The sequence below is a fragment of the Carettochelys insculpta genome, chromosome 17 (genome assembly GCF_033958435.1).
Source record: "Carettochelys insculpta isolate YL-2023 chromosome 17, ASM3395843v1, whole genome shotgun sequence".
Taxonomy (NCBI): domain Eukaryota; kingdom Metazoa; phylum Chordata; order Testudines; family Carettochelyidae; genus Carettochelys; species Carettochelys insculpta.
In genome coordinates this window covers 22,557,499-22,571,390 of record NC_134153.1, presented here as the reverse complement: position 1 = coordinate 22,571,390, position 13,892 = coordinate 22,557,499, and the positions used below count along the sequence as shown (strand labels likewise).

Genomic DNA, 13,892 nt, shown 5'->3' with positions numbered 1-13,892 from the left:
CAGTAACATGAAGAGGCATGTATTTAGCTCTTATCTTTTTTATTTTAGAACATAAGGGGTTTATATATTAAACAAAAATTTATGTCCAAAACAAAAGGTTTCAACAGTGGCTTTCTTTATGGCAGGGGTGGGGAACCTTTTTGGTCTCAGGGCCACTAACCCCCAGAAAAATCAGTCGGGGACCACCCAAAAGCAAGAAGCAAATAAAAAAAAAAACAACACATACCCTCAGTGATGCAGCCCCCGCCTGTGGGACCTCATTCCCCTCATGCTCCTGGCTCCAGGAGTTGGAGGAGGAAAGACTGAGGTTCAGGGCTTCCCACAGGCCAGGTTAGTTCTTCTGTGTCCGGCAGATTTTTGTGGCTGCCTTAGGCTCTGGGATAGGGACAGAATGAGGGATGAAGTGTGCAGGAGCCTGATGAGGGTGTTGGAAAGAGAGGGAGGCTGGGGTGGGAGGAAGGTAGGCGCAGGGTCTCTGCTAGAGGAGGGTGCAGGAGGGCGATGGGAGTCCAGGTCTGGTCACAAAGTTGCTTACGTGGCTCTGCACTCCACACTATGTCACTCCCATTGGTCAGAGTCTAGGCAATGACCGCAGCAGGGAAAGACTCCTGGCAAACCATTTCCTGTGTGGCTGTTCACCCGTCATGGGGAGGGGGAGTGGTGCTGCGCAGAGCTGCTGTCAGTCCGCCAGCCAGATGCAACTCAGGGGGCTCAGCACTCCCCCCTCCTCCCAGCAGGATGCTGGCACTCCAGCCTCATGGCGTGGCAGGCTGCAGTGCTGGCGTGGAGGGAGGGGGGAGCCCCGAGCCCGCAGCCCACTTGGAAAGTGAGCGTGGCGAACTAGTGGGTCACGAACCACGCTGAGTACACAGATTTAGAGCGACATCCTGCCCTCCCTTAGAATGAGGATTCTTGGACATAAGGGAGGGCAGGGCAGGCTGTCAGGCTCAAAGGCTGGGGCACTTCAAGGCTCAGGCACATGCTTCCCAAGCTTGCTTGCCTCCAACTTTAACCTTACACTTCAAAAAAATCCATCGCCCCCTTCCCCAAGCCCTTCTCCATAACTCCTGAAGAGCCTCTTCAGAAAGTTGGTGGTCAAGGGATGCTTTGAATATTTCATCCCTACTTGAGAGGTCTCTAGATGTTCTCTTGCAACCAGAACATTAGTGAGGTCAAAGTAACCTTCCCGCAGGTAGGAGCTTGCACTGAGACGCTGCTTAAAAGCAGGTGGTCTATCTGCCATAAGGACCAGCTGCATTGTGGGTAAAGCCCCACTGAGAATAGTGTCAAATGAAAATTTAGAATGACATTGAAGCGGCAGTAACTTGAACAGAAGGGGATTTTTCACACCTCCCACCCACTCCCCTAAGTAGTACAAATGTAGGCTCATTAAACTTGGTGCCTCGGCTTTTGCACCATGTATCTCCCAGTATCCTCTCCCTTCTTGCGGGCCTCTACAAACATTTGCTATTTCCACTGTTTCAGCATTACATGAGTGTCCAAATTCTTTTGGATATTATTTCACATGCAAATTATCATTTGCAAACCTCTAAAATGTTACACTGAAGAACGTGATCCCAGTTTGTCAGGTTCCCGAATTATGGAGGGATTTTTGTTGTTGTTGTTGATGTTAATACAGATTTCATTTTCAGTAAACTTTTGGCATATACCATTCAGCCTTTGGTTACAGGCATACTCCACTTGGAATCAGAAATCTAAAAATTAACCAGCGCAACCCTGGAATACAGAGAGTAATGCTGGGGCCTATTTTGTTTTTGTTGTTTTTTCCAGGGAGTGGGATTGTAACGCATTTCCAAGGGAATAATTTTATCCTACAAACAGGACACTGGATTCTGTGTTTTGTGGCGAGCTACTATATCTCAGCTACCTGAATATACTGCAAAAAAAGAAAAAAAAAGTGTAACAGGTCTAACAGCTGCTAAAAAAGGGAATTATTCATCACTGGTATTTAAATTGCTGGGATCATGTGATGTAGCTGGCAGCTGCTGGCGTTGAAGCCAGTCTAACAGGGCGTGGGGGAGACGAGACAAAATTAGAGAAAGAGCAATGACCTCAGGTAATAATTTATCATCAAAATATGACTTCAGTAGCAGAATACAGTTCAGAGTAAAAATCCCCAAAGAGCATGCACATTTAGATGGATTTCCTTCGCAGGTGGCGGTGTTCCCTGCAGCTGGGGCTGTTGGATGATAAGGTGCTTCCAGGGGAGGAGAAGCCAGTAGGATCCCTCATGCTCAGGGAGACCTCATCAATTTTGTAAGAAATGGAATTATAGTAAATGGGATTGGTGTGGCAGCTGAGGGTCTCTGGGTGGGAGGGAGCAGGACTTGCACACATCTGTGGTCTGTAGCACAAGCACGTGCAGAAGGAAGGGACTTCGGCGGTGGAGTGTGAAGAGTGGCGTCTTGGTCTATCAGTGTCTTCCTGAATCAGTGGGATGAGATTCATTTGACTTGTCCTGTCTTCTACAGGTAGTAAAATAGCATCTCTGCTGTCACCATCTTCCTTTGCTTTCAGGTGAACGTTGTTCCTGACTCTCTTCAGGGACGCCCTCTCTTCTGCATCCCGTCTTTCATCTTCTGAGTTCATAGTCAAAAACCTGAGGACAACTAAATTTAGGAAAGCACCAATCACAGTCAAGCCGACCAAGATGTACATGAAGCTGAAAGCCACGTATGGTGGCTTCTTCTGCAAAGCTTCGTTCTTCTGCAGAGCCACGAAGTCCCCAAACCCAATAGTGGTCAGGGTTATAAAGCAGTAATAATAGGCATGAAAGAAGGTCCAGCCCTCAAAATAAGAGAAGGCAGCTGCTCCAACACACAGTGTCCCCATGCAAGACAGGAAGCCAACTAAGACCATGTTTTCCATAGAGACATTAGTCTTCTTCATACCTAAACACTTCTTTATTTTCTTCAGCAGCAACCGGACGACAGCGTTCATGCGTTCCCCAAGACTTTGGAACATAACCAGTGTGAGGGGGATGCCAAGGATTGCATAGAACATGCAGAAAACTTTGCCAGCGTCTGTGCCAGGAGCAGCATGTCCATAACCTGCACCAGAAAGAGAGCAAGTCGGGTATTATTTAAACCCTCAGGAGCAGGGCATCCCATGTCAGGCCAAATTCCACTGCCAACAGAGGAGTTTCTGTGGGGACTGGGAAGTGGGGTAGGGCAAGACCGGTTTGTGCATCCCTTGTTTATGGTTGCTGAGACTTGCGACTAGGCTCTCCGGCGGATCAGCCAGGCTGATCTCAGAATCGCAACAGAGTGGACTTAAAGATGAAGTTTCATTTGGTCTTTTAAAGGCTTAAGTTACCCCTCTTATACCTTATGAGGAGATATGGTCAGAATAAGATAGATAGGGCCTGATTCTCCTCCTGGGCTGGTTTTACACTGATTTAACTCTACTGACTTCTGTGGAGTTTCTTCTGATTATGCTAGGGGAGTTGTGAAGAGAATCAGAGCAAAGTTTTTATTTTTTTGTTTTTACTCTATTGTTTTACATACAAAGTATTGATTTGACTGGAGTGCCATTAGCTGACCCCCTTCCCCACAAAACAGAAAAGGATATTTATTTCCTTGTCATGTTAGGAGGCTTAGAACCGGCAGGCTAAGCCAGTGGGTACATGGGAACAGCAAGGTAAAGAACAAGGTACACACTAAGATCCCATTCTTCAGGATTCTGCACACACCAGACTTTGCTGTACAAGCATAACTAAAATGTGTGATTTCTGCTCCAGATGGAGTAAAACTCAACACAAGGGAATTATACTGTATCCTGCACTAGCTAGTATGGAAGTAGGGAGAAATGATTAAAAACCTGTATTTGAGAAGGCAAAGGATAACTTCTTTTGTGGGCATATTTACATCCTAGCGCAATAATAATTAGGAAGGGTCAGGTGGCAGTTGGAGTCCCTGCACTGCTGCATGGATTTTTGAAAACAATTTTATATAATTTTCACTTGTTTAAATAATTGAAAAAAGTGGAATAATTAAATGGAAATGGGAAGAATTGTCCGGTGTGTCTATGTAAATATTTGCTTTGTTTGCAAGACCTGCTGGGTAGCAGATGAAGCGGTGGTGTTTTGCCTATTGTAAACAGTCTATTGTTGTAAAGTCACATATTAGGCTCTCTCCCAGAGTAGGCACTGTGGAATGCTTGAATTATTGTGGGGGCTTCAGGGCACTCATTACTGAATAAGATGTAGCTCTCACAGGGCTCCCCCCTGCAGAGCACTATGTAGGAGAAGGAGAAAGAAGGCATGGTTGAACCAGTTGGCTGGAAGGTGTTGGCCATAAATCTGGTTTGATTAGGCCTTCCTTCCACTGTTCAAAAATAGAACTAATGCCCAGATTGATGCTGAGGTATAGTTATTCTGTAATACTGAGATTCTTGTGGCTAGGCCCAGAGCTGAAGCTACTGAGAGCTGAAATCACCGGGTTTTGCTTAGTGCCAAACCCACAAAACAGCAGGCAAGTGGTGGCTGATGGAGAGCAGTGGGCAAGCAGCTGGCACAGGGCAGCGAGTGGCAGGTGATCCTGCTCCTGTGTGTCATGAGACTTCATGCTGATGTACCTGTGAACTCTGGGTTCCTATGGACCAGTCCATGCTCTGAGTGAGGGTGCACTGCAAGTGGGAGTGTGCAGATAAGGAGCTTTAAGCAAGTAAACTAGCTCAGCAGACTCTGGGGACTGTGCCTTGCTTAATGGGATTTTCCTTTCCTTTGTTTAGGAATCCTGCATGTATCACTGTGTAAATTTATGTTCAGCTACTGCCATTAAACACGCTGTTTCTATCTCAGACTCTGTTTGCGAGAGGGGAAGAACTATCTTTACAGGCACTCAGCAGGTAGGCTGAGATTGTTCCAGGTTACTGGGTGGAGGCTCAAGGCAGTTTGGTTGCATTATTGATGACATCCCCTACAAGCTGAACCTGGCCCTTCTTGCAGTCACCTGCCATTAATAGAACGGTCACACACCTCTGAAAAGATGAAGACCTTTAATCTTTTGCTAGCTTCCAATAGTAAAGCTCCTCTTAGCTCCCTGCAACAATTCAGAGCCTGCCCTGCCCCCTAAATAATGTCCCACTGCCTGAGGGGTGGGGGGTGCGGGCTGCAGAGGTGTGCTCAGTGCCCATGCAGAGGTAGGTGCAAGCAATTGGGGGAATTTGTTGCATGTGATAACTATATAACCTCACACTGGGGGAAAGGTGGCTTCCAGTCTTGTTAGTGTAACATCTGAAGGCAAATGGGAGGATGCCATGGGCAGGTGATGGGGATTCCTTACACCAGGATGAGAAAGAGCCAAGCAGAAGAGTCCTTTTGGAGGTCACAGGGAGGGAAGGAGTCTGATTCCAGAACCATACAGGGGGTGAAACCTGCAAAGAGCATGACGTGGCTGCACTTAGATACCAATGTGTCAGCAGCCTTATATTTGGTGCTAAGTTAAACAAAGTACTGCGCCATACCCTACATGCTGACAGGGTTCATTGGGGGGCCCAGGAGGGCTGCAGGAGTTAGCTGCTAGTGGTGTCATGACCCTGGGGCTAAAAGTGGACAAAAGAGGAAGCAGGGGAAGCAGCTCAGTACCCACAAAGAGGTGGGAGAAGGCAGGGGTTGCTTGGTACCCATGGAGAAGTGGAGCAGGGGCATGGTCGGGAGGTCAGGTTTGGGACCCAAGAGGAGACAGCTGGAGGGTGTGGTTTGGTGCCCATAAGAGTGAAAGCAGGTTGGGGGGCAGTGCCCAGGGAGGGATGAGAGCGGGCGGGGGGTGGCTCAGTGTCCATGGAGAGATGGGGGGGCAGCTTGGTGCCCGTGGAAGGAAAGGGGCAAGCAAGGGGGTTATCAGATGCCCAGGGCACAGGCAGGGGTGGCTCAGTTCCTGTAGCAAGGCAGCTGAGTGCCCAAGAGGTGCTAGGGGGTGGCTCAGCGCCCAAGAGGGAAAGCTCAATGCCAGGGTGAGGCAGTCTGGTACCCCGGGGGGAAGAGGCAGGAGGGTGGCACAGGCAGGAGGGTGGCTCCGTGCTTGGGAGGAATTCAGGCGGGGGGGAGGTGAGGTGGGCTAAGTGCCTGTGTGGAGGGAGGCAGGCAGGGATGGCTGGGGGCCAGGCGAGGAGGGCAGCTGCAGAGTGGTTCCCTGACTGTGGTGGGGGCTGCGGGCGGAGAGGCGGGGGCTGGCTCAGTGCCGGGGGGAGGGTCGAGCAAGGACGGGGTGACAGCAGGTGGCAGGGGCACCTCAGGGTCCTGTGGAGGGGGAGGTGGGGGGCGGCTGGCTGCCTGGGGGTGTAGAGGCGGGGACCGGGGGGCAGCTCAGGGTCCTGTGGGGGGGAAGGTGGGGGGCGGCTGGCTGCCTGGGGGTGTAGAGGCGGGGGGCGGCTCGGTGCCCGGAGGGGGGGGCGGCCCGGCCCGCACTCACCGATGGTGGTGATGACGGTGATGGCGAAGTAGAAGGAGCCGGCGAAGCGCCACTGGCGGCCGGCGCGGTGCGGCTCGGCCTGCAGCACCAGCCGCTCCAGCTCGCGGTAGTCGTCGGCCGAGAAGCGGTACTTCCGGCGCAGCTCGCCCCGCTTCTGCTCCAGCAGCCGCCGCCGGCCGCTCTCCGCCTCCGACTCCAGCGCATCGAAGACGGCGGCGCCCACCAGCAGGTAGGAGAAGATGCAGAGGATCAGTGAGACCGTGCGCAGGTTCTGCCGCTTCATGGCGGGGCCGGCCCGGGGGCGCTTAGCCGGGGCTCCGCATGGCACCGCGCCGCCCAGCGGCTCCCGCGCCCACCGGCGCCGGCCTGCTCGGCCCCCGGCCGGCGGGCATCACCTGCCGCGGCGCTGGGCCCGGCTCCGGGGCGCCCGCGTGGCTCCCCCTGCCCCGGCTGCAGGCACAGAGCCCGGGCGGCGGCCGCCACCTGCGCCCCGGCGCCGGGCCGCTGGAGTCCCCGCCTCCCGGCGCCGCTCCGCCCGCGGCCGCCCCCCTCCCCTCCCGCGGGGGGCAGGAGGCCCCGGGCGGACTCAGACGCCCCCAGGCGCAAGGAAGCGGCAACGGGGGGTGCCGCCGCACCGCGGGTTTGGTCCAGCGGCTCTCAGCGCCCCACTGACAGGCAGGCGGGGGGCTCGGTGCTGTAGGGGGGTGTCAGCTGCTGCCCCAGTTCCTGCCGCCGCCTGGCTCTGCCCCAGGCGGCCCTCGCTCCGTGCAGCCTCCCAAGGGCCGCGTCCTCGGGTCCCCCGTCCCAGCCACGCTGAACCCGCCCTGGGCTGACATACGAGCAGCCGCTGCAGCTCCGGCCCTTTGCTGAGCGCAGCCACGTGCTTCCAGCGTGAGATGCGGCTGCCCCCAGGGCCATGCCGCCGCCCCGGGCGCTGTTACCCCATGGCCGGCGGGGGAGCAGGCCTTGGACCCGGCGAGTCAACGGGCTCCAGGTGCGGCCACTGGGGCGGTAGCGGCAGCCGGAACCCGGGCCTGAGTCCCAGCGGGGCCACGGCCTCTGAGCCGCGCTAAGGCACCCCGCGCCCCGGGCAGTTACTGATGTTACAGCGGCCGCCCTGGGCCACATCCCTTCCGGGAGCACCGAGCCAGCCCCCGTCCCCTGGGGCCGGCCGAGGCTGTTGGCTCCGCGGGCAGGGAGCGGCTGGTCTGCACCACAGCTAGGAGCTGGAAGGGTCAGGGCTGGGCGGGTCCAAATCGGCTTTGTGTGGTGTCACTGAGCCCCAAGTGGGCAGGGGGCTTCATGGAGCCTTTCCACCCTGGGTCACTCACCTGCTTCTAGCTCGGGGGCAGGCAAGATAGGAACCCAGCCCCTCAAGCCTTTGGAATTGGCCTGCCCCAGCAGAGCCCTAGGTCAGGCTCTCTGCCTGCTGCAGCTCGAAGCTGCTCAGAATGGCTCTTCCTTAGAGCCGCACACCTCAGGGGAGGGGGAGACTTGAGGTGGTGCCCCTACCCCCGGCCCAACCATCCAAGCATCCATTGGCCAGAAATCAGCCAATGGGAGCTGCAGTGATTGGGCTGAGGGCGGGGCAGTGTGCAAAGTCCCCTCCACCCCAGCAAGAAGTACTTGGTGCAAGGAGGTGCATGGTCACAAGGTCACAACAGGCACAGAGCCTGCTTCCAGGTCCCGTTAGGCTGCTCACCAGGAGCCGTATATATAAACTCCTCTTGGCCAGAGTTTGCCTTTGGCTCCCCATCCCAGTCCCCGGATCCCTATCCAGGTCACCATCCAACCTGCTGTGTCCCCTTTCCCCTAGGACACCTCTTCCTCCCAGACCCTGCACTCCCTCCTGCACCCTTCCCCCAGGCCAGAATCCTCTCCTACACCCATTTCACCTTCTGGACCCTGCACCTCAATCCCCTGCCCTCGGTTACCACACTCTCCTTCATCCAAACTTCCCCTCAGGCCCGCACCCTCTCCTGCATCTCAGTCCCCTACTCCGAGCTCCCTTCTCCATCCCAGACCCTGCACTTCCTCCATAGAAAAGTGCCGCCCTTGTCCACTTACCAGAATCTTGCGGTGGGCCTCCATCAAAATTATTGCCCACCTCTGTTCTAGCTTCGTTAGGGCTGGATTGGCTCTGGGTCATTTATTGTAAATATTAGATAAAGCAGGAACTTTGCCTGAAATCATACCTTTTTGGAAGTGTTCCCAGGCTGAAGGAGTGTGTTAGATGCTAACGTGAATGCGAGCAGCCAGACTGCTCTGTTTTGCTTCAGGATCCAGGTAGTTTTCAAGTGGAATAGGATTCACCCAGGCTGGGTGCTACCGTGGAGAAAGCATGCAGCAGCTAAAATGCTCTTTCAGGTGGCTGTGCCAGATGCATTGAACAAAAGGTGTGCTGCTTGATAAGACTCGCCAGGGAGGAAGTGCTTCACAGTTAGCAACAATATTGAGTCAATCACATTTTTAAAAATATCTTATTTGTTCTGATTTTTCTCGCCAGTCCTAGATATCAGATGATCATAACTGTGACGATTCTGTGTTGTTCAAAGCAGCAGGAAGAGGAGAAAACTAAAGATTAAAGGATACATGTTTCAACCCCAGATCAAATATACTCATAAGAACGGCAATACTGGTCAGACCAAAGGTCCATCTAGCCCGGTATCCTGTCTGCCGACAGTAGCCAATGCCAGGTGCCCCAGAGGAGGTGAACCGAAGACAATGATCGAGCGATTTGTCTCCTGCCGTCCATCTCCCGCCTTCAACAAAAGGCTAAACACCATACCTTACTCCTTGCTAATAGCCATCTATGGACCTAATCTCCAAACATTTATCGAGCTCTTTTTTAAACTCTGTTAGAGTCCTGGCCTTCACTGCGTCCTCTGGCAAGGAGTTCCACAGGTTGACAGTGCGCTGTGTGAAGAAAAACTTTCTTTTATTAGTTTTGAACCTGCTACCCATTAATCTCATTTGGTGTCCTCTAGTTCTTATATTATGGGAACAAGTAGATAACTTTTCTGTATTCACTTTCTCCAGACCATTCATGATTTTATATACCTCTATCATATCACCCCTCAGTCTTCTCTTCTCTAGACTGAAAAGTCCCAGGCTGTCTAGCCTCTCCTCGTATGTAAGATACTGCAGCGCAGGCTCCTCCTGCACAGTGCATCAACGCTAGCCTCTAGAGAATTGTGGGGAGTTCAGCCTTTGAGCCTACTGTTCCAACAAGTGCTGGCTGTGACAGCGTTGACTTATGTTTGTGATGCGGTATGACTGAATATGACCATTTATGATGTTGATATTGCCCCTGTAAAACAGTTGCAACACAGCTTGTACACGGTCTATCCTGTAAGGCGTCAATGGCAAAGTTGTGATTTGCTAAGGAGGATTATCCTGCTTAAATGTGTGTATCATGTCTCAAGTTAGGAGTATTGGTGGTGGATTTGTGTCTTACATTAGTGTTGCACAGCTAGGTAACACCCATCTGGATCCACATGCATTTTTTGTGTTTGTGGTCCGTTCGGGACACTTCACTCTAACAATGGCCCCAGATTGCTCTTCCTGTGGATTCCTCTGCAAGAATATGGACAATGACTGCCTCTGTGAGTCATCATCAGAACATGGTGGGACATGATATACGCAGGTGACCCTGGACTTCTTATTGGGCTGGTAATTTTCCGCAAATGGAGTCTGTGAATTGTGTTTGATACGTTAAAATTCAATACAGTCTGCAAAGGGTGTAAAAGCTCCCTGAGCTATCTCCATTTTGTCTTTTCTGTGCTGATTCTCTGACAACAAGCAGTCCTGTAACACCTTAGAGTCTAACACATTTATTAGGTTATGAGCTTTCATAGGTAAAACTACAAGACTGCTTTTACCTATGAGCTTTCATAGGTAAAACTACAAGACTGCTTGTTATTTGTGAAGTTACAGACTAGAACAGCTGCCTCTCTGAGTCTGATTCTCTGGACTGAAAACACAGAGAATCATTTTGAACTCTGAACTGAGGACCTTCCAATCTTTTGAAAATTACCAAAGAAACTTTACAAGCTAGCTGTTTGTTCCATCACTGCTACAAGCCTTAGCTAAGACTTTGCAACACTTAAAACGACTTTGTTTTTGTGCAGATGATTTAATAATAAAAAAACCCTAATATTTCTCTAGTTTTTAGTTACTGAAGGTTTGGCAACATCACAATTATTGGGTGTCTGGTAGTGAGCCAAGACCTGGAATGTCTAAGGTTACTGCAGTTTTGACTTATTGTTAACCAAGTGGAAAGACAGAAGTTTACTTCTGTTACTGGCTTGGTATGATGTTATGAATTATGATAGAATAAGCACCAGTTAGGGGAGAGTCTGCCCTCTTTTCCCAGCAGTTTGTCATACATTTGGCATCCTTAATTGTGACCCACTGAGTCATGGTGACATCCCACCTCTGTAGGGTCAGAGGGTAATTTGGTCCCTGGCATTAGGCTGAAGTTGCCAACAAGTGCAGCTCTCTGGTCCGGAAATGTCCATGGTCCTGCTGGACAAGGGCTGTTGCCCGGGTGAGTGTACCAGACAAGAGACTTTCAATCTGAAGTGAGTTAAAGGAGAATTAAAGACAGAAGACATCCAAGAGAAATCTAAAATGCTTTGGTGTTGAGCCAGAGATTTGGAAAGCCCAAGCGAATGACTACTCAAGTCAGCAATCCATTCTGGAGACAGGCATCGCAGAAATGATAAACAGTGGCACTCTACATTCTAATAAAAAAGAGAGTAAAAAACGAGCTATTAGCCATGGTCAACAGGAAAACACCATTCACTGCACTCGGTGATAAAATCTGGTTGTCCAGAATTGGCTTTTATAGTCATCAAAAAAGCTTTCACGTCCATCTGTGACCTCACTTCCATCATAATCAAAGACAATATATACACTAAATTTCCAGATAATTTCCTTGTTCAGAAGACAACGTCTAGCTGTGATCTTCCAAAAAATCTTTCTGGGTTCTGGACACCTGCCATCTTCATTCCTCTCTGCCCACATCTAAGACCAGCACTGTCAGTGTGATATCTTCCTGAGGAAAAATACAGGCTCCAGCAAGTAGAAACCATCGGCAAAGCGTTCGATGGATAAAACAGTTTCCTGCAATGTCTTCAGGAGAGCTCACTATTGAATTTATGCCTCATTGTACGCTGGAGATTTGATGTAATTTTGTGGGGAAGGGTAACTATAGCTTACAAGCAGTTAAGAACAGTGGGGCATCATTAGGTGAATTCACTCAGTTGTAACATCTGGAACCTCTTCTCCCCCTGTACTAGTTCAGACTGGATTCTTTAGAAAAGACTCCTGAGGTCACTTCCAGCACTAGGATTCTGAGATTCTAGGACTTTAGGATAAATATTTACAGTTTAAACTCACTCAGGCCTTCTTTTTGATCCACAAATGGGCAGGACCTTCTGCCTGAAGGGTAGGAGAGAGTTGGAATAATTGCCATCAATCACCACCCTGGCAGCGACTGAGGTGGAAGTGGTCTCTGGTTATTATTATTAGCATGTGTATAGGTACTTTTCATGTTTTCTGTCTAATGTGTTTACCCTAAGAATAAATGTGCGTGTTTAGGAAAACCTTTGCAGTATCTTAAAACCATGGAGAATTACCTTTTTTAGCACTTCTGAGGAGGGAGTCTGCCTTGCTGGAGAGTTCATGGGATAGTCAGGCCGCTGCAGGCAAGAAATAACTTTGCCAGACTGCGGGGAGAGATGTGGCTCTCAGCCCAAGGGAGGCTGATGGTTAGGGAGATGGAAGCTTGAGAGTCGGTAGCCTGGTAGAACCATAAAGGGGATAAAACAGGTGCAGTTGCTGTGAACGATGACAAACTATCAGCAAAGTGCTGTTTGGAGAAAGAAATCAGAAAAATCGCCAGATTTTAGGTTAAAAAAATAAAGCCTTTGTTAGCAAGAATGCATGTGTTCTCGATCTCGCTATATTGAGCTAGGCAGTGAATGGATGGGATAGTGGTGATTTTCTTAGTGTAAAGTTATGAAATAATAGTTCATCTTGGAGCTCTGCTGGTTATTTACATAGGGAGAAGAAGCAAAGTTTTTTAAAAGGTGTAACATACGTTGTTAGTGTCTTTTGAACTGCATCACTATCACCCTATCGCTATATTATTGGTTCTGAAAAATCACATGAAAGATTGCAAGTTCTTAGTCCTTTGTGGTAGAAAAAGAGTACCTGAGCGCAATGCATTTGTGCATCCTCTGCAAGAGGAGCAGAGGAGCCTTCTCTACCTTAAATCATGTCCTGCACCGCATTGCTTTTCTGGGGTTTGAGCCTCCCATTTCCATTGTTTCAATGGAAGTTTCCCACTTGGGCCAAATAAGTCAACATTAGACTTTCCAGAGTGGCAGGCAACTACGAGTTGCATATGGGCTGCATGACTGACCCTCCTTCACTTCAGTGGGCTACAGCAGCCTGTGGCCCACTGGGGTTCCACCTGCAGCCCCTCCCCTCCCGTCCAAGCACCTCTTACCTGCTCTTCCCCTCCCTCCCTCCCTCCTGGCTCTGGAACAGTCATGAACAGCTGATTTGCAGCATTCCAGCACTGGAGGGAGAGGGAGGAGCAGGTACAGAGAGCAAATCAGGCAATTTCTGGTGTTCCAAAAATTCTGGGAGGAAGAGGGGGAACCAAGGAAGTATGGCGCTCCGGTACCCCAATGCACAAGAGGCGCCTGGGGGAGGGGAGCAGTCAGGTAGTCTGCATGTAGCCCACCCGTGCTTTCCATTGCCTTCAATAGCGTTTGGATCAGGCCTGTACCGACTTGGTGGAATTGGGCTCTGCAAGGTAACACACATTTCCCTTGGTTTCCAGCAAGTTGTTTCATTCTGACATTACATGTATGTTATTTATTTTATTACCCACTAAGGAGGAGAGCAAGCTTGAGGAGTAGCACAGGAGAACAAATGATGTTGTAATGAGTCAGGTTTTAGTGAACACATTTAATTTGTTTTCCCAGTCATTTTAAGATTAATTGTGGAAGACCTGTTAGTTACCATGGGAGAGATGGAAGACAAAGTTAACCCTCCTTTGTGTTTAAACCAGCATCTAATTAATGTATCCAATTAGCCAGCATGTAATAATTCTACCCTGGCAGCAAGTTTATTAAAAAGCTTTACTGGTACTAATGGAGTGGAATAAGCAAAGCTACTTAACCCTCACTGCTGAAAAATGTCTGTTCAACGCCTTCTACATACAGGCCAAAGTTGTGCCTGTTTAAATTTAGTCCCTGGCACTTGATGGTGATAGCTATGTCCTATTTGGGTGGTTAGGAAGTTCAGAGCGTAAACAGCACTCTGTGGAGAGCTTTACCGGCATACAAAGCACATGTTTGTACTGAGTAATAGGTAGCTATAGTAATAAAAGATGAACTCTGAATCAGTGTTATCTCTGCAGCTGTTTCTCCTTCACTTATT

The 13,892-nt window shown here is 50.2% G+C and overlaps 1 protein-coding gene across 1 annotated transcript; it reads right to left on the bottom strand.

The window, feature by feature from the left end:
* Window positions 1-33: 33 nt before the first annotated feature.
* On the bottom strand, window positions 34-6,937 carry KCNK15 (potassium two pore domain channel subfamily K member 15). The gene is made up of 2 exons (XM_075011640.1): window positions 6,435-6,937; window positions 34-3,071 (listed from the first exon to the last, which is right to left on the bottom strand). Exons 1-2 carry the CDS (start codon window positions 6,715-6,717, stop codon window positions 2,155-2,157), a joined length of 1,200 nt encoding a protein of 399 aa, XP_074867741.1. The 5' UTR covers window positions 6,718-6,937; the 3' UTR covers window positions 34-2,154.
* Between the last annotated feature and the right edge of the window lie 6,955 nt (window positions 6,938-13,892).

What these genes read in the sequence shown, in the direction of transcription:
- KCNK15 (XM_075011640.1), bottom strand. Translation starts at nt 6,717, where the DNA reads ATGAAGCGGCAGAACCTGCGCACGGTCTCACTGATCCTCTGCATCTTC. An exon ending in CACCGTCATCACCACCATCG is followed by an intron (nt 3,072 to 6,434) that starts GTGAGTGCGGGC and finishes TTTCTGGTGCAG; the next exon opens with GTTATGGACATGCTGCTCCT.